This window comes from Perognathus longimembris, chromosome 4 (genome assembly GCF_023159225.1).
Source record: "Perognathus longimembris pacificus isolate PPM17 chromosome 4, ASM2315922v1, whole genome shotgun sequence".
NCBI classification, from domain to species: Eukaryota; Metazoa; Chordata; class Mammalia; order Rodentia; family Heteromyidae; genus Perognathus; species Perognathus longimembris.
The window spans coordinates 84,068,571-84,087,719 of NC_063164.1; the positions used below are offsets into that span (position 1 = coordinate 84,068,571).

A 19,149-nucleotide genomic window follows, 5' to 3' on the forward strand; every position below is an offset into this window, starting at 1 on the left:
GAGCATATATCAAAGTCTGAAGTCACTGACTTATAGTGTGGGAAGTCTTTTCTTTTTTTTTAAGTGTAGATATTCCTTTGATATAACTATCATTTAAAAGTTTAATTCTCCAGGAAATTGAAACAGGTTTTTTTTTCCTTGTTGTTTTGTTTTCTTTTCATCTTGTTTGTTCATTTGTCAGTCTTTGGGAGAGCAAGGAGGGGCACAGAAATGGAGGGATAAAGTGTGAACAGATGCAGCTGTGATACTAGCCACTACATTGAAAATCAACTATACAACTTGTGGGTGGGAATGGGAGGGGAAAAACTGGAAAGAGCAAGAGAAGGGGTGACACTGTCCAAAAAGAAATGTACTCATTACCTGCCTTCTGGAACTGTAACCCCTCTGTATATCACCTTTATAATAATAGTTTATACTTTTTAAAACATAAAAAATATACTGCTAAAATTTAAGAATGATAGCTAAATCCTGTTGGCATCTGACTAATCAAAAGTAAGTTCTGCCTTCTCCATTGTTGGTGGGAGTGCAAATTAGTACAACCACTTTGGAGAACAGTATGGAGGTTCCTCAGAAAGCTCAACATAGACCTACCCTATGACCCAGCCATTCCACTCCTAGGCATCTATCCTAAACAACAGGTCCCAAGATATCAAAAAGACATCTGCACTTCCATGTTTATCGCTGCACAATTCACAATAGCCAAAATATGGAAACAACCCAGATGCCCCTCCACAGATGAATGGATCCAAAAAATATGGTACCTATACACAATGGAATACTACATAGCGATTAGAAATGGTGAAATATTGTTATTCACAGGGAAATGGTCAGAACTTGAACAAATAATGTTGAACGAGACAAGCCTAGAACACAGAAAACAAAGGGGCATTATCTCCTTGATATATGATTGTTAAGGTGGGGCTAGGGGGAGACAGTAGAGACCAGGTCTGCGAAACCAAAAACTTCTTGTCAAATGGTATTTCCCACAGGTTTGGGTCAGCAACCCTACATTATGTAACTAAAACCAAACAACTACTCTGCATATAAAGGCCAAAAATAGACCTCTCAGTGGATCACAACAGCTCAAAAGCTATGTATGTACGTTCATATAAGACAAGGATAAGCAAACTGTATTGTCGACATTACATTTAAAGCCCTAGGTGAATTTCCTTTGGCATAGGCCACGTGGCTACTGTATATGTTTTTAGTACACTGTATAATATATATATGTATATATATATACATATATATATACCTGACCTAGGGAAGGGAAAGAAAAATAGGGTGTAAGATATCACAAGAAATGTACACACTGCCCTATTATGTAACTGTACCCCTTTTGCACAACACCTTGTCAAAAAATTTTGTTTAATTAATAAATTATAAAAAAAAATTTTTTTAAGTAAGTTCTGGCCAGTTGCCCGTGGCTCCCACCTGTAGTGCTAGCTACTCAGGAGGCTGAGATCTGAGGATCATGGTTTAAAGCCTACCCATTCGGGCAAGTCCAAGAGACTCCTATCCCCAGTTGATTACAGAAAACCTGGAAGTGATGTACAGCTCTACTGCTAGAGTACTAACCTTGAGCTAAAAGCACTCAGGGACAGTGCCCAGGCCCAGAGTTCAAAGAAGAAAAAGTAAGCTCTAAGCTGGCTCAAGCTTGTAATCCTACTTACTAGGCCAGCCCAAGCATAAATTCAAGAGACATCATTTCAGCCAATAGCTGTGTATAGTGATGTAAGCTAGTCATCTCAAGCAACAAATGAAGCATAATAGCTGGATGTAGTAGTATGCACCTATTATCCCAGTGACAAAGGGAAGCACAAAAAGGATCACAGTCCAGGCCAGCCCTGGAAAAAAATGAGACAGACACTAGCCTGAAAACAACCAACACAAAAGGTATTGGTGGACTAGTTCAAGTGGTACAGTGTCTTGTTATTAAAGCACAAGACCTTAAGTTCAAAACCCCAGTACTACCAAAAAGTAGGCCCTGATGGCTACAACAAAAAGTACATGATAATTGGATTCTATTTTTATGTCTTATTCGTCTATACACTAATTCTATAAAATAGTGTTCCCTTATGACATTTCATACATGTATACAATATACATTCATCTCCTCTACTACACTTTCTTGTCCCCCCCACCTCCACTAGTCTCTTTCCTCTTGTCAAGTGCTCCCCTTTCTATATCCATGACTGTTTTAAAAAATATCCCATATGAGATAAAATATTATCCCTGCCTCTTGTAACTCTTACTTTGCTTTGAGGGTCTCCAATTCCAACCATTTTCCTTCAGATGAAATACTTTTAACTACCTTTTCACTAATAAAATCCAATTGTATATATGTAAACACATTTTCTACATCCATTTATGTGTTGATAGGCACCTAAGCTGATTCTATAACTTAGCTATTGTGAATAGTGCCTCAATAAACACAGTGTTTGCAGATATCTTTATTGTATATTGGCTTAGATTCCTTTGGGTGTATTCTTAGGAGTTGTGCAGCTGGAGCTTCTGGTAGTTTTGTATGTACTTTCTTGAAGAGCTTCCCTACTGAATTCCATGGTGGCTATACTATTTATATTCTCACCAACTATATACAGTGGTTCATAATAAGCACTACTTGACAATAATTTTTCCTTGGATACTTATTCCCTAACAGTTGTTTCCACTAATGAGTAATATAAGTCCTTATGAAATGATTGATAATTTGATGGAGTAGGATTTTAGTCATTGTAATGATAAGGTATGTTTTGAACCCATGGTTCTGATGTATAAATTCATATTATCCACTTGATTGTTGTTGTAACACTAATTCACGTGACTTGCTTTTATTTTTGATCATCTTAGGCATCTACAGGATGCATCATCAATTGCTTTGATGGGGGATAAAGCTACTTCTTGAAGTAACTTATCTTCTGATGTCTTCTCTCCCATTCTCTGTTCTCTTTTCTAGTGGATTTGTGTGTGGTCAATCTAGTGGCTTCAAATCTGCTATGCTGAAGGGAGGCAATAGAATAAGTCCAACTCCTTCACTATAACTTCTAGAAGGCTTTGGGCATGCATTTGCCATGGGTTGGGATCTGACTGGTTTGTCATACTAATGTAGCCTTGGGATCCTATATGTGTGTGTTACATTACCTTCAAGGCATACTTGGCCACTTTTGTCTGTAAAAATGGCCTGTCCCACTGCTGGACAGGGGATAGCTGCTGCTGAGTCTGTAGACAGAGCTTTAAATAAACCATAACCACTATTTCTACTGTGCCTCACCTTTTCTTTGGCCTGTCTTGAATCACATTTCAATCTGCCAGAAGTGGAAAACCTGTATATCATATGCTTGATTGAAACCTAAGTCAATTGAAGATGATAGGATATCATCTTCCTATAGGATATGGAAAGTGTTTGAGATGATTTTTGTAGTTTTAGTGACAAGCAAATATCCTGGCAGTGTATACCTACTTAGGACTAAATATGCAAAACACACTGCCCACCCAAATGCCAATAGCATCTCCATTTAGAAACTTAGCCCAATCTCAAATCATTGGCTCATCCCAGCCTTGCTTAATTTAGTATAAACAGTTTTTAGACACCAATATTTTCTATGAGTAGTATCTAATCTAAACCTTGCTATTTTTCAGGATGAGCTTTTTGAAAATGATTTTTGTCCAGTAGTACAATGCAAACAGTATGATGGCTCTTTATAATTATAAGGAAATACATATTAAGTAAATTATTTTCTTTATAATCAGCTTTGTTACATGTGTTTCTTCTTTCTACTAATAGATATTTTGGTAAAAGATCTCAGTGGGATTGTAGAGGAGCATCAAATCTTAATGAACTTCACCAACTATTAAGTGGCATAATGGTTAGAAGATTAAAGTCTGAAGTTTTAACCCAGCTGCCCCCTAAAATCAGACAGCGAATTCCATTTGACCTTCCATCAGCAGCAGCCAAGGTGAGAACCTGTATGTGGTTGAATGTCTTATTTTAAATTATTCTAGGAAAGATTATATATATTTCACAAAAGGAAGTCTGCTTTCTTAAAATAGGTCTAATTAATATAGAATATGAATTGTTTTTATTTCATTTTAGGAAGAGACCAAGAATTGAGCTATAGTTATCAAATATGAACAGATGTAGTGTATCTGTTCATAGTAGTGTATCTATATCAGATAACTAAAACCAAATTTTGTGATTAAAAATGTTGGCTGAATTTAGAAAAAAATGTACTTCAGTTACAAAAATGATTAAGAATTTATAATATCTATAGGGTATGAAAACCAATAATTGACAAAAGAAGTTGTGTTTTATGCTCTGGAACTTTTCAAACTCTGAATAACTCTAGAATAATTTATAACTTATTGTTGAAATCCTGAAACTGTATGATCATTTTTATTAATATATATTATTTTATTAATATATATTAATATATTTATTAATATATATATTTATTATCAAACTGAATTACAGAGAGGTTACAGTTTCATACATTAGGCACTGGATACATTTCTTGTACTGTTTGTTACCTCGTGTGTGATCATTTTGTAATACTGAAATCCAGCATATCAGATTACCAAAAGTGTGTTCTACCTAATTCTTATCTGTATTTACTTTTAGAGATTACAATGCTTACAAGTAGTCTGAAATATCTTCAAATCTGTCTAGGACTTTCTGGACAAGGAGTTTTTCATTGGTTTATCTTCAAATCTTAAAATAAAAACATTGAGCAATGTTCATAAAATAAGAATTATTTCATTTTCTTAATTTACCATTTTAACACTAGAGAGAAAAATAAAAAGTCAATATGTGATTTGTATAATTTTTAACTACTAGTCCCTTGTCTTTGTACTTATTTAAGTAAAATCGTATCTTTCTCATAAAAGTGTTTCACTCCCATATACATCCTTAACTGACCTGATTTCTGATATTTAAATTTTTCTTTTCACTTTACATAATATTTCTCCTTAAGAGGAAGCTAAGGGCTTTGTTTTCACCAGTTTGTCACTGGTTTCTGAGTTAGCATGATTCATGATTGCATTAATCATTCTATTCATTATACTATATTCTTAAGCCATGTTACTTTATCCCGTATAGGAGCTGAATGCCAGCTTTGAAGAATGGCAAAAATTAATGAGAGCTCCAAATTTAGGTGCCACGGAGACAGTAATGGGGTTGATTACTCGCATGTTTAAACAAACTGCTATTGCCAAGGTACTTATTGTTGAGTCACACATATTTATCTTCATGCAAAGTATTAAATATTTATTAATATTTTAATGAGATTCAAATTTTAAAATATGTTGTGATTAAAATGTAGATATGTGAAAGACACTCATGAAAATGGAAAATATAGATTGTAAAAAAATACTGACAGAGCACTCACTCCTCTTGCTCAGTTTTCCCATATCATAATTTTAACTTCTGGGTTGATTAGTGTTCACTGTTTACAATATAATGGCTAAGCAGTTTGAACTTAAGCTATAATTATATTTCTTTTCTTAATTAGTGACTACCTTCTTTTCAGTTTTCTTTTTGTTGTTGTTTGCTTGCTTGTTTACTTAGCTTTCTTTGTACTTAATCTTGAGTGGGAAATGTTTCCTTTAAGGAAAAGAGATAAGTTTTAGGGTAATTTTTCTCCCTGTGTTTAGAAATACTAGCTGCAAGTTATAAATGTTGATAATCAGTAGCAAGTTGGCATCTAATTCCCAAGATCTTTAAAACAAAAGAGAAGTCAGTTGTACCTAGATGTGTGTCATGTTCTCAAAAATTAATGACAGCAGGGCTGGGAATGTGGCTTAGTGGTAGAGTGCTTGCCTAGCATGCATGAAGCCCTGGGTTGGATTCCTCAGTACCACATAAACAGAAAAAGCTAGAAGTAGCACTGTAGCTCAAGTGGTAGAGTACTATCCTTGAGCAAAAGAAGCTCACAGACAGTGCCCAGGCCCTGAGTTCAAACTCCAGACTGGCAAAATAACAATAATAATAATAATAATAATGACAGCTGTAGGCCAGTTGCTGATACCTAGTCCCCTAGAGTTTTTCAACCACCTATATAGATTGGAACTGTTTTTTCTATTCTTGGGCTGCAATCAGATAATTAGTTCCTGGAATTTCCAAATTGGAAATCTTAATAAATTTTTCCCCAGAAATTACTGAATTCTGGAGTTAAGAGTTCATAGTAATTCAAATAATATTGCTTAATTATTTGTAGGTTAAATTGGCTACATTCAGTGTTATTTCTATGACAAAATGTGATTTTGAGTTCTCACAAAGCAGTTTGTAAGTGAACTTGAAATAAGGCAGATAGATGAACACACTGCTGGTATCCCTGGTGTAGGTGCACACCGATCTAGTCAACTAGTGGCAGAATATACTTAGTAGGCCTGTCTTAAAACACTTGGTCAACCCCTCCTACAAGATCCTGCTGAAACAGCAAAACACAGAATTGTAAGACTTTAAGTGCACTACTTTGAAGTATGCTATTCGGGAGAGGCTCAGCCTCTGCAAAAATAGTTTCTGGATGCTGTGAATGAGGCTGTGGCCTGTTTGGGATGTGCTTTTCAGCCATTTCCAACAGTACGCCTGCCTTTATATCACTTGAAGTCTTGCTTCCTAAAATTACCTTAAAAGGTTCTAAACTGTCTGTGGATAGACAAAAACTACTAGGCTCTTATTCTGAATTAGATAGATGTTGAGAAAGATATAAATGAATCCTAATGATCAGTCCATACAGTAGTGGTAGCAAAGTGCAGGCTACTACTATTACTTGACTATGCTTTTAAAAAGTGAGTGTATCTCTATCATGGGTGGTATTATCAGTATACCCAGAGCTCCTAAAGGCTCTGTCTACATCAAGCTCAATGTTTATCCTGCAGAATGAAGGAGTACCAGGGGTAAGATGTTATATTAGCTGGGAAGTGAATGGAGTCTCAAAAAAGAATCATTAAATGATTTCTTAGCTATGTTCTCATCATAAGGAAATCCAACCTTTGCAACTTGAACCATTTTCCTCCACAAGTCCTCATTGTGCACCATGAGGAGGCAGAGGAAATGGGAAGTTCTTTCATACTCCTTTGAAAAAAACCATCAAATAGTTTTATCATGGCTCAGAGAAAGTTCCCATTGCAAAGATAAGACTATGGAAGCAAAGGCCCTGACTAGCCTAGAGTTCCAATTCACAGTGTGAAAACAGAATGTTGTGATATGGCTGTGAAAAATAGCACAATATGTTTAACTTTATTTACTAGGTAGAATTGTTTTTTCTTCCTTTGAGATTTGCTCTTGATGCACTTATAAGCATTTATCATTGTCAGATTTTTTTAGGAGCTCATCAAAAGAAAAGAGGAAAATCCACTTTTTCCTTAGGAAATTTGTTTCTTGGACGTTACATTACAGATAGTAATGACGGAGCGTTGTTCCTCTGAAAGCAAGTACTTACTATCTAGGAGACTATACCTTCACAATAAAACTCAGTCTTCCTAATTGGTACCATAATGAAAATCTGCAGTTTGTCTTTAGCCAGAGCATCTGCAACCACTGAACTCAATACAGAAAAGATTTTTGCACTTTGTCTCATGACTCAGAGGTGCTTTGTCTTTAGCCAGAGGAGAGTGCATTGGGAATACTGATAGTGGAATAAAGCAAAATTCCTTACACCTGGTGAGCTTTTCCTTATGTTTCTAAATAAAATGGAAATGTAATTCGTATCTACTATAACAGCTTCAGAAAACCAGTGTGTCCATAAACACTGATAAGTTTAAGGTGTTAAGCATGGGAACAGACTTACAGTTTGATGTCCCTGGCCTGCTGGGCTAGTGGGCTAGATTAATAAAAAGCTCATTCTTGGCATTGAAGATTCTCTCATATGTATTTGTGTGCAGGAACATGGAGCATGCACTTGCTTAGCTTTTTCCACTCAAGCAGCACTCTATCAATGGATTTAGACTTAACCAAATTCTTTTATGTATAGACTCATCATCCTGCACTCATTGTAGTCAGAGACCATTGGCTCTCTGGCAGTCATTTTTTCCCCTTTCTTTGCTGTTGCCAGGCATATGCTGAAATACTTCCATACCAATAGATCTCCAACTGTACTATTTTGTAGATGTCTAGTATAGAATCTTTTTTCCTCTTTGCTATAATCTTCCTTCTTTCACAGCCTACAATGTGATCTAGGCAGACAGAAACATTGAACTTGTGCTTCAAATTAGGTCATGTCAGTAAATTAGATCATAATGATAAAAATAAGTGTAAATATGTACAGTACTATACCATAAAATGATGGTATTGATGTTATCCATTGCATTATAAATATTTACATATTTATGCTGCCTACTCTTTGAGGAATGTGTACTTGTTAGTAGGTCAGAGATATGATTTTTAGTATGTTTGTTACTATGCATTTAATGAGGGGTGTGTGTGTGTGTGTGTGTGTGTGTGTATGCCAGTCATGGGGCTTAAACTCGGCCTAGGCACTGTCCCTTTGCTTTTTTGCTCAAGGCTCGTGCTCTACTACTTGAGCCACAGCTCAACTTCTGGCTTTTGGTGGTTAATTGAAGATAGGAGTCTTATAAACTTGCCTGTCCTGGCAGACTTCAAACCACGATCCTCAGATCTCAGCTTCCTAAGTAGCAAGGATTAGAGGTCTGAGTCACTGGTGCCTGCCTTTTTGTTTTGTTTCTGCCCATCTTGAACTCAGTGCCCTGGTACTCATTGTGAATGCTATAGCATTTGAATTAAGAGTTTCCTGGACTTTCCTACCTGGGCTGACTCTGAATCATGATCCTCAGATCTCAGCCTCCAGAGTAACTGGGATTAAAGGTATGAACCACCTTCTCCTGGTTTAATGTTGTCATTAATACCTCTTTTTAAAAATACTTCCCTATTGTCACTGTTATTGATTTCGGTACCCCTTTACCTGTTTGGGGGAAGGAAAGGGGAGTCACATAAAAGGACAAGGGATGAACCAATGTAACAGCAATACTCAAAAGACACTGTGTTGGAAATGAACTTCATAACTTAGGGGGAGTGAAAGTGGGAGAAAACAAGGAAGTAAAGGGCTAGGTAAGAAATATACTCATTATTTATGTAACTGTAACCCTTTACAATAAAATAAAATATTTTAAATAAAAAAATAACAAAGGGCTGGGAATGTGGCTTAGTGGTAGTGTGCCTGGGTTCAATTCCTCAGTACCACATAAACAGAAAAGGCTGGAAGTGGTGCTGTGGCTCAAGAGGTAGAGTGCTAGCCTTGAGCAAAAAGAAGCCAGGGGCATTGCTCAGGCCCTGAGTCCAAGCTCCAGGACTGGCAAATAAGTCAATAAATGAATAAATAAATAACAATAAGAAGCAGCAAATAATAAGATAATGAACAAAGAAAATGAACCTAAAACAATCCATATTAACGGTACAGTCAATAAAGATTCTGAGATACTTAGAAGAATTACATTTTTCTTCTAAATATTTTTAACTCTGTAATACTTATTGTGCATACAGTGAATGAAAATAAACAGATTGTTCAGATTTAGGATCAGCATAATATACACCTAGGAAAAAACAGATAGATATAAGTGCTATGTTTGATTAGCCAACTTTCAGTTATTTGGGGCCCATTACAACAACATTACGTAGTACAACATCTCAATTTTTGGCAAAACCACTTTAAAGGAAATGCCAGTTTCCTATGAAAATGATTAAAAGCAACTCATAATTTAAAATGCCCTGTCACTTTGGGGATGGTTGTGTTCCTCAGTGTCTTTGCATAAGACAAATTAAACATATTTCCAATATGCAGAAAGTGTGTTTTTTATTTAATTGCCTTAACAGCTTAACATAGGTGGAATCCTATTTATAAAATGCAGTAAGGTAGAATGGGGCCACTATAATGTTCCTTGTTACACAGGGCCAGGGATAAGAGACTGCAATACCTTTGTGTTCTGTTGTTTAGGAAAATCTCTGGCTCTACACCAGTGACAGTCTCCTTACTCTTTAGTAGGAGATGATCAACAATAATCAATAAAGTGCAAGCAAAATAATAATATTTTAGAGAAGGAAAGAGATAGTATATTAGCTGTATGAAACTATTTCTGGAGGAAGGCTGGGGCTACGGCTAAGTGGTAGAAAGTGTCCCTAGTGTGTGAAGCACTAGATTCAACCCTCAGTACCACCAAAGAAGAAAGGGAAAGAGGAAAAATTGCTTCATACGCAACATAGATAGAACACATTATGCTAAGCTAAAGAAGCCTGTCCAAAAAAAAAAAAAAAATGACATAGTTGTTTGTTGAAAATCTGACTCACATGGTAGAGTACCTGCTTATCAATCTCAAGGACCTGAGTTCAGACTATACATTTAGTCTGATTCTCTTTGTATCAAATGTACAAAATAGTCAATTTCATAGAGATAGAAGTACATTAAACGTTCACCTAGGACTGTGGGGGTGGGCATGGATTCTATTTTGAATAGTAAAAATTAAATTAATTGTGGTGATGGTTAAAAGGCAACTCATTATACTGAAAGCCAGTGAGTTGTTCACTAAAAAAAGTGAATTTTATGGTTTGTGAATTGTATCTCAGTAAAGCCATTTTTAAAATGAAAGATAGAGAACCTAAATTCTTTTTTCTTTCTCCTCTAGTTTGCCCGAGTCACTGCTTTCTCCTGTTGTCAACTCCAGATAACTGTTGTAGTAGTTCTAGGATGTCAGGTATCAAGTGCAGACTATGCATTACAAAGCAAGGAAAAAGGGGCTGGGGATATGGCCTAGTGGCAAGAGTGCTTGCTTCATATACATGAAGCCCTGGGTTCAATTCCCCAGCACCACATATACAGAAAATGGCCAGAAGTGGCTCTGTGGCTCAAGTGGCAGAGTGCTAGCTTTGAGCAAATAAAAGAAGCCAGGGACAGTGAGTGCTCAGGCCCTGAGTTCAAGCCCCAGGACTGCCAAAAAAAAGCAAGGAAAAAGGTTTCTAGAATTACTTTGTAGATGAGGATGTTTTTTGAAACCTGGAAGCATACCTCTCACTTGTCCTGTGTGTGTGTGTGTGTGTGTGTGTGTGTGTGTGTGTGTGCGCGCGCGCGCGCGCGTGTGCCAGTACTGGGGCTTGAACTTAGGCCTGGGCTCTGTCCCTTTTGCTCTAGGCTGGTGCTCTACCACTTCCAGATTTTTTGGTGGCTTATCCAAAATAAAAGTCTCATAGACTTTCCTGTCCTGACTTCAAACTGTAATCTTCAGATCTCAGCCTCCTTAGTAGCTAGGATTACAGGCATGACTACATCAGTGGGTAGCCCTCCCATGTATTTTGTTAGTTAGAATCAGTTGCAGGAAATTAGAAAGACTAGTTTAGACTACTATTAGTCAGAAGGACTTGAAGAGCTTTTCTTGCCAATAGCCACCAGATATCTGAACAAACTTCCAGTTGATCTGAGATTTGAGAACTTTAGGACTTGAGGAAAAGATTATTTTGTGCCCATGCTCTGTTAGATGCAAGTTGTGGCTGGCAAAGGAAAATTATTCTGACACTTGTTAGAACACTAAGAAAGATGTTATTTAAGATTTTACAATGTGGGTCACCTGTATTGTAATAGAGAAGAAAAGTTAGACACAATTCCAAATATAACAAAGATTTTTGAGATACTTAGCCACGGGGTAGATTGAAGAGGTTAGTCAAGGGTGAGGGAATTCTTGTGAAGCTGACAGCATAATACTTGCTAAAGACTTAAATATCAAAAGTAAGGTATAAGGAAGTTGTTCACATATAAAGGGTGATCACATATTAATGACGAGGGATTCTTCAGAAATTGATTTACCAAGATCTTGGCTGAGACTTAGTGGTGCAAGCTCTAGCAAGGACTGGAAGGACAAAGATGGCCTTGGTCAAGCCTTAATTGATGAAACAGCTTGGAAGACATCCTTTGGTTAAACATCCTTTGGTTAAAGGATGTTTCTCCATTCTTTTACTCTCATCAAGATTAAAAACTGACAATTTATAATCCAATAGATTTCATTCACAACTTCATCTTCAGGAAGCATGATGTGCACTTCTTCATTTTAAAACTATAAGGGCAAGTGCGTGTAGTGATGGTACTCCCTGCATCCCTGCCCTGGCTGAGGCAGGAGGGTCTAGAATTTTGAGCCCAGCTTGAGCTATTTAATGAGTCTGTGCCTCAAACGAGAAGATGAACAAATTCCATAACATATTCACTTCACTTCTATATTTAAATAACATAAAGTGTGTCATTTTTATTAAGTTAATCATACAACCAACAGATGTTATTAATTTCAGTAAAGATAAACATGCATTTTCCTCAACTTCTACAACCAGCATTATCAAGATGCTGATCATTATCAGGACCTGTCATTATAGATACTGTGCCTTTAGGTAATTAATTATCTTCAGACGATTTAAATCTGACAGTACAGTGACAATTTTAAGTAAATCAAGATAGTTAAAAGGCAAAACTATGCAATCCCTAACTTCATAACCCAAGACAATCCTAAAAGTTCTTTTGTTCATACTCTAAACACATTTGACATCACAAATGATAGGTAAATTGTGAGGTTAGTCCCAAAAGCCCACATAGCCAATTATACAATTGAACATTAGAATAGTCATCATATCTGAGCCTTTCTAAGATAGTGATTGGAAAGGAGAGGAAGTGTAGACCTTGAGCACTGACATCATCAGCTAAGAATATGATGGGGAGTGGGTGACATCAGTGGAGGGGTCCATGGCAGAAATAGCTTACTTGGGAAGAAGAGGGGGAATACATTTGAAACTAGGGGTTTAACAATCATGTAATTTGTAAGTCTGTACTAGATAGTAATGAACGTACCTTTCAAATATTCCAACTTGATGTGTGCTTTTTGAAAGGCTTATCACAGTAAATATAGCTCTTTAGGCAAACATGCACATTATTAAAGTAATTCAGTTGCCATGACAACATCCAGAATTTATAGGTCCTTGTTTTGAGAGGGCTTTATTTCTGCTTTCTCAGGCACTGAAATCCAAGGCTAACATTCTTAACACCCTCCACTCTCATTGTGTGGTAAATTTCTGTTGTTCAAAAAATTTAGACATGCAAAATGTAGCTTGCCGAATAAATTTTGGCACTTTGCAATCAATGTGCATGGGTTTTAAATAAGTGTTTCTCAATTTTGAAACGCCCCACTTAAAAAATTACCAATGCTATGTACTATCATAGTTTAACAACCAGAAAATCTCCCTCCCACCCCCAATGATAACAGTCTTTTAATCTTATTTCCCATTGTTACTTTCTATTCTTTTAAACGACTGGATTGGATTTTGTTTAGTTTTCATTGGTTTTTGTTTTTTTGCCAGTTCTGGGGCTTGAATGCAGGGCCTCCACGCTGTCTTTGAGCTTCTTTATGCTCAAGGCTAGTGCTCTACCACTAGAGCCACTGAACCACTTCTGGCTTTTTCTGGGTAGTTTATTGGAGATAGGAGTCTCTTGAACTTTTCTCCTCAGGCTAGCTTCAGACCACAATCCTCAGATCTCAGCCTCCTGAGTAGCTAAGATTACAGGTATGAACCACCAGCTCTGGCTTTGTTTTAGAAATTAATTCAAATCTTTTAACACCATCCTTAAATGGCTTCTTAGTTTGTATTTCTACTTACTTTGTAATTTTAAGCTATCAGCAATTGGTTTCTCAATATGAAAACCATAAATTTAGCTGTTTGCCCCTCTCTTTTCACCCTATACACATACTCATGCTTCTACCACAGTGATAGTTTACTAATTTTATGCTCTTACACTTTTTAGTTTGTTCAGCATTCGCGATGTATATTATTCAATATATATTCATCATGCTTAAAATATTTTCGAGTAAACTGTGTGACATACAGATTCTTTTCATATAAAATATTTTTTATTTCTTTAAGTAGTTGTACAAAGGAGTTACCATTTAACAAAGTAGTTTATGATCAATGTCACCTCTTTCAGCATTCTTACACATGAATTTTTTCTGAATAATTATTTGTCAAAGTGATGTACAGAGGGGTTACAGTTTCATATGTAAGACAGTGGACAAAGGAATTTTTTAACCATGTCGTTTGTCAATACATTACTTGATGTCTAAATATGAGTAAATATATTTAGCTCCTCAAATATTACTATTTCTTTTTTTTAGCTTTTTGAAATATATGGTACATTACTATTATCTGTAGCCAGACCATTGTGCAATAAGGCACCAGAATATCTTCTAACAAACTTCTTACCTATTGATTACGTTGTCTTTCTTCTGCAACTCATTTTCCTTGGAAGTTGTAGTTAAGATTATCTTCTGTTTCTTCTTTTTCTTTTTCTTCTCCTGGTTAGTTGCTCATGTATCTACCACTAATTCATCTTCAAAGTATTCTAGTTATTTAATCTCATCATACTGTCTTTAAAATATATGATATTATGGGGCTGGGGATATAGCCTAGTGGCAAGAGTGCCTGCCTCGGATACATGAGGCCCTAGGTTCGATTCCCCAGAACCACATATACAGAAAACGGCCAGAAGCGGCGCTGTGGCTCAAGTGGCAGAGTGCTAGCCTTGAGCGGGAAGAAGCCAGGGACAGTGCTCAGGCCCTGAGTCCAAGGCCCAGGACTGGCCAAAAAAAAAATATATATATATATGATATTATGTTATTTCATCTTCTAAGAGAAATTTTCCCAGGAGCCTCTGAACACAGCACAGTCTGCTACACAGCACTCATGCTGGAGTGTTTAGTTATTTCTCCCTTGTGCTGAATCCTCTCTTTCCTTGGTATTTTATTTTTTCTTGGTTTACTCCCCTAAATTGCTAGACTGTCTCCAGTCACTTCCCAAGAAAGAATACACTTGGAATAAATTATTTGAGTCACGTATTTGAAACTGCTTGCATTTTTTATACCTGATTTATAATTTGTCTGAATATAAAATTCTTAGAAATTGTTTGTCTAAGAATTTCTATTACTGTTGCTGAGAAATTCATTGCAATTCAATTTTTGTTGTTGTTTTATCTGTTTGTGACAAGGTCTCAGTATGTAGCTCACACTAGCTTCAAACTTATGATCTCAGATTCTAGGCATGAACCACCATGCCAGTAACTAGTTTCTGACAGTTGTGAAATAATATATTCATCTTTTATGTTTAATTCATGCTATGTACTTTAAATTTAACTCCTGTTTAAGTCCTCTTATTTTTATTTCTCTTACTAAGTAATTCAAGGGAGCTGGTCGATGAGGGTATCCCCTGAGTAAGTACACCTCCTCTCCAACCCCTTCACTCTCCTTCTGCTTCCTGACTGCTACAAAATCAGCCACGTCTTCTGCCATATGCTTCTTGCCACATGATGTTCTTTCTGCCCTACCACTGCCAGAAATAACAGAGTCAAGTAAATGGACTGACATATCTGAAGTGGAGCCAAAATATATCTTTTCTCCTTTAAGTTGATTTCTTCCAACTATTTTTTTTTTTTTTTTTGGCCAGTCCTGGGCCTTGGACTCAGGGCCTGAGCACTGTCCCTGGCTTCTTCCTGCTCAAGGCTAGCACTCTGCCACGTGAGCCACAGCGCCGCTTCTGGCCGTTTTTTCTGTATATGTGGTGCTGGGGAATCGAACCTAGGGCCTCGTGTATCCGAGGCAGGCACTCTTGCCACTAGGCTATATCCCCAGCCGTCTTCCAATTATTTTTTATAGTGATTAAAAAAAACAACATGTCTTCTTATCCTTCTTTTCCACATGCTTCTACTTCATTAGACTGACTAGTGAAAAAAGCAGCTAAAAGTTCCCAGAGCCATAATGTTGTTCATAGAGACTAAGTGTTGTCAAGACATTTCTCTTGCTTTACTAAAAGTATGATTTTTAATAAAATGTTATGACGTTAACAATTTTAACTTTAAATATTTAGGCAGGTGCAGTAAAGGATTATATAAAGATGATGCTTCAGAATGATTCACTTAAATTTCTGGTTTTTGCTCATCACTTGAGTATGCTCCAAGCTTGCACAGAAGCAGTCATTGAAAACAAGGTACTTTGACATTTTTCTATAAAATAATATTTAGAATGTAGATTTTTACTGTGCTGAACATCACTTTAAGTGTTATACTTTAGGGTGGAACTTTTGCCTTCCTTAGATGATATCTTAGATATTAGTTTGATTATTTTAGTAGTATTGGTATTTTAACTCAGGGTCCTATGCTTGCTAAGAATGTGATCTACTATATCATTAAATATTTTCTTGCAAATTTTAGCATTATAAGAATGATGTACTGTTTTCTCTTCTTACCAGTCTTAATTATTGTCCTTTGTTCAGTCTATCTGAATTAGCAATAACTGTCTTGATAGCTATAATGGCAGTTCCTTGGACATGCTATTTGAGAGTGGTATCGTTTCAAACACTATTTAAAGTTAAAATTTTAATTTACCTTCGTTGTGGCTTTTTCAGAGGGAAGAATAAATTCAGGGATTTTTAGTGCCCCACTTCAGTCATATCTTCTAAACTTTCAAGCAATATGCTGTATAGAAAAGATTGTTAGAGTTAGTATAGATTAAATTGCATTGTATAGCGCACATAATTTATCAAGTTAGCTACACCAAATCAATTTACTTTATTGCATTTTCTTGTCTTTTTTTTTTTTTTTTTTTGCCAGTCTTGGGGCTTGGACTCAGGGCCTGAGCACTGCCCTTGACTTCTTTTTGCTCAAGGCTAGCACTCTGCCACTTGAGCCACAGGCCCACTTCTTGCTTTTTCTGTATATGTGGTGCTGGGGAATCAAACCCAGGGTTTCATGCATGCTAAGCAAGCACTCTACCACTAAGCCACATTCCCAGCCCCTTATTGCATTTTCTTAAAGGTAGCTTTATTTCTGAAATCACAACAGTACAGCATTTTCTTCTTTTTTTTTTTTCTTGTTCTCTGTAAATATTAAGGACTTCTGAGGGATACTCAAAAGCAGTAAGAATTAGTCTTCGAACAAATCATATGAGCTTGATATACTTTGGCAACATACCAAGTACCAGTATAGATCAAATATTAAAAATCAAGAATAAACTGTTTAAAAAACTTATATACACATTAAACATTAGCAAATATGTTTATTACTATTAAAGAAGCAATTCTAGTATTTTAAAAGGATTATGGTAACGCTGTACTTAGTTATGCATGTTAAAGTGCTTTGTCATTGGATATCATACAATATGTGTAAAACATCAACTGAAGAAGAGTTAATTAACCTTATAAATAATTCTAAGTGATAGAGCAATAAAACCAGATTTATAATATCTTTCTCATGATTCTATATTACTGTAGTACTACTGTAATCTCTCCTAGGCACAGTAATCTATCTCTTTTTATTTAGAATTAATTATACATATTGGTAACCCTGGGTGAAAGGTTTGTCTTTCTCCCAAACTTTCTCTACTATGACCAACTATTTTTTTCAAAGACCTTCACAGGATTTTGCAATCTACCATAATGGATATTATCTAGCTCCTTGGTCATTTTACATTTGACTTGTGAAGGTAAAAAATGATACAAAATCATTCTATTTTATGATTCACTTGGGTATTCTTCTGTTGTTGTTTCTATTTTATTGTTATTATAAAGGTGATGTAAAAAGGGTTTTGTAAGTCAGGTATAGGTGTTCTTTTGTTGTTGTTGTTCTTTTTTTTTTTTTTTTGCCAGTCCTGGGCCTTGGACTCAGGGCCTGAGCACTGTCCCTGGCTTCTTCCCTCTCAAGGCTAGCACTCTGCCACCTGAGCCACAGCGCCCCTTCTGGCCGTTTTCCATATATGTGGTGCTGGGGAATCAAACCCAGGGCTTCATGTATATGAGGCAAGCACTCTTGCCACTAGGCCATCCTCCCAGCCTGGGTGTTCTTTTTTAAAGTGAATATTCATGTCTCAAGTATTTAAGGATGTTTTTCCATGGAAGTGCATTTTTGAATGAGACTATTTGAGATTTAAGACTTGTTTTATGAAGTTGAAATTCAAGTTCTTTTTAGCATTTTAAAAAATACACTGCTGTCTTTATAACTCAAATTATTATTAAAGACAACACTGTTCACCTTAATACTTAATGGTCCTCACCTTTTTAGAGATGTGTTATTGTCTCTTTTCCCACCTCAGTGGAGGTAACCATATTATATATTTGTTTTACCTTTCATGCTATGAAAAAAGAAAATTCAAATGGTAGGTTAAGAGTGATACTTTCCCAATTAATATTTTAGAAATACATGTACTAGCCAGGAGCTGGTGGCTCATGCCTTTAATCCTAACCCCTCAGCTAACTAGGAGAGGAAAAAAACATTTAGGCACAGTGCCCAGGCCCTGAGTTGAAGATTGGCACACAGTAATAATAACAATTTTTCAACTTTATTACTTTTTGTATGTATGTGTGCCCCTCATCAAGGCCTCGATGCTATCCTTAACCTTTTTTGCTTAAGGTTAGCCCTCTGCCACTTGAGCCACAGTTCTACATCTGGCTTTTTGGTGGCTAATTGGAAATAAGAGTCTTGTAGTCTTTCCTGCTTAGACTTGCTTCAAACCATGATCTTCAGATCTCAGCTTCCCTGAGTCCCTAGGACTTAGATACCCGTGAACCACCAGAGCCCAACTTTTGCTTTATTTTTACTTTGGAATTAGTGCTCCTATAACTTAATGGTTATTTTGGTCCCGTTATTTAAAAGTCCCATGCTAATTTATGTAGGATTTTGTTGAAGAAAACTGTAGCTTTATTCAAAAAAGTTTTGTGGTGTTTCTGCTATATACAATCTGTTGCCCTTGTCATTAGTATAAAGATGAATTAACATGAGCAACCATGGCTCATGATTGTAATCCTAACTACTCAGAAGGCTGAGGTTTGAAGATCATTGTTCAAAGCCAGCCTGGGCAGGAAGGTCCATGAGACTCTTATCTACACTTAACCACCAAAGAGTCAGAAGTGGAGCTGTGCTCAAGTGGTAGAGCACTAACCTTGAACAAAAAATCTTAGGAACAGTGCCAGACCCAGAGAGTTCAAGCCCAGGACTTGCAGGCATGCGCACACGTGCACACATGCATGCGTGCGCGCGCACACACACGAATTAGACATAGGCCTGGCCTCAAGTATGTTAAATGTTTGTTTTTTTTAAAAAAAGAAGTTATTGGGCTGGGAATATGGCCTAGTGG

At 36.4% G+C, this 19,149-nt stretch overlaps 1 protein-coding gene across 8 annotated transcripts in view; it reads left to right on the forward strand.

Moving 5' to 3' along the window:
- The window catches only part of Zranb3 (zinc finger RANBP2-type containing 3), a 207,078-nt gene that overhangs the window by 132,111 nt on the left and 55,818 nt on the right, over nucleotides 1–19,149 (forward strand). For 7 of the 8 annotated variants that reach the window (XM_048345569.1, XM_048345573.1, XM_048345571.1 and 4 more), the window contains 3 exons: nucleotides 3,785–3,956; nucleotides 5,096–5,212; nucleotides 15,890–16,009. In XM_048345569.1, coding sequence (XP_048201526.1) covers nucleotides 3,785–3,956; nucleotides 5,096–5,212; nucleotides 15,890–16,009 — 409 coding nt within the window. The remainder of the gene's footprint in view (nucleotides 1–3,784; nucleotides 3,957–5,095; nucleotides 5,213–15,889; nucleotides 16,010–19,149) is intronic. The other variant, XM_048345575.1, reaches the window with a different exon arrangement.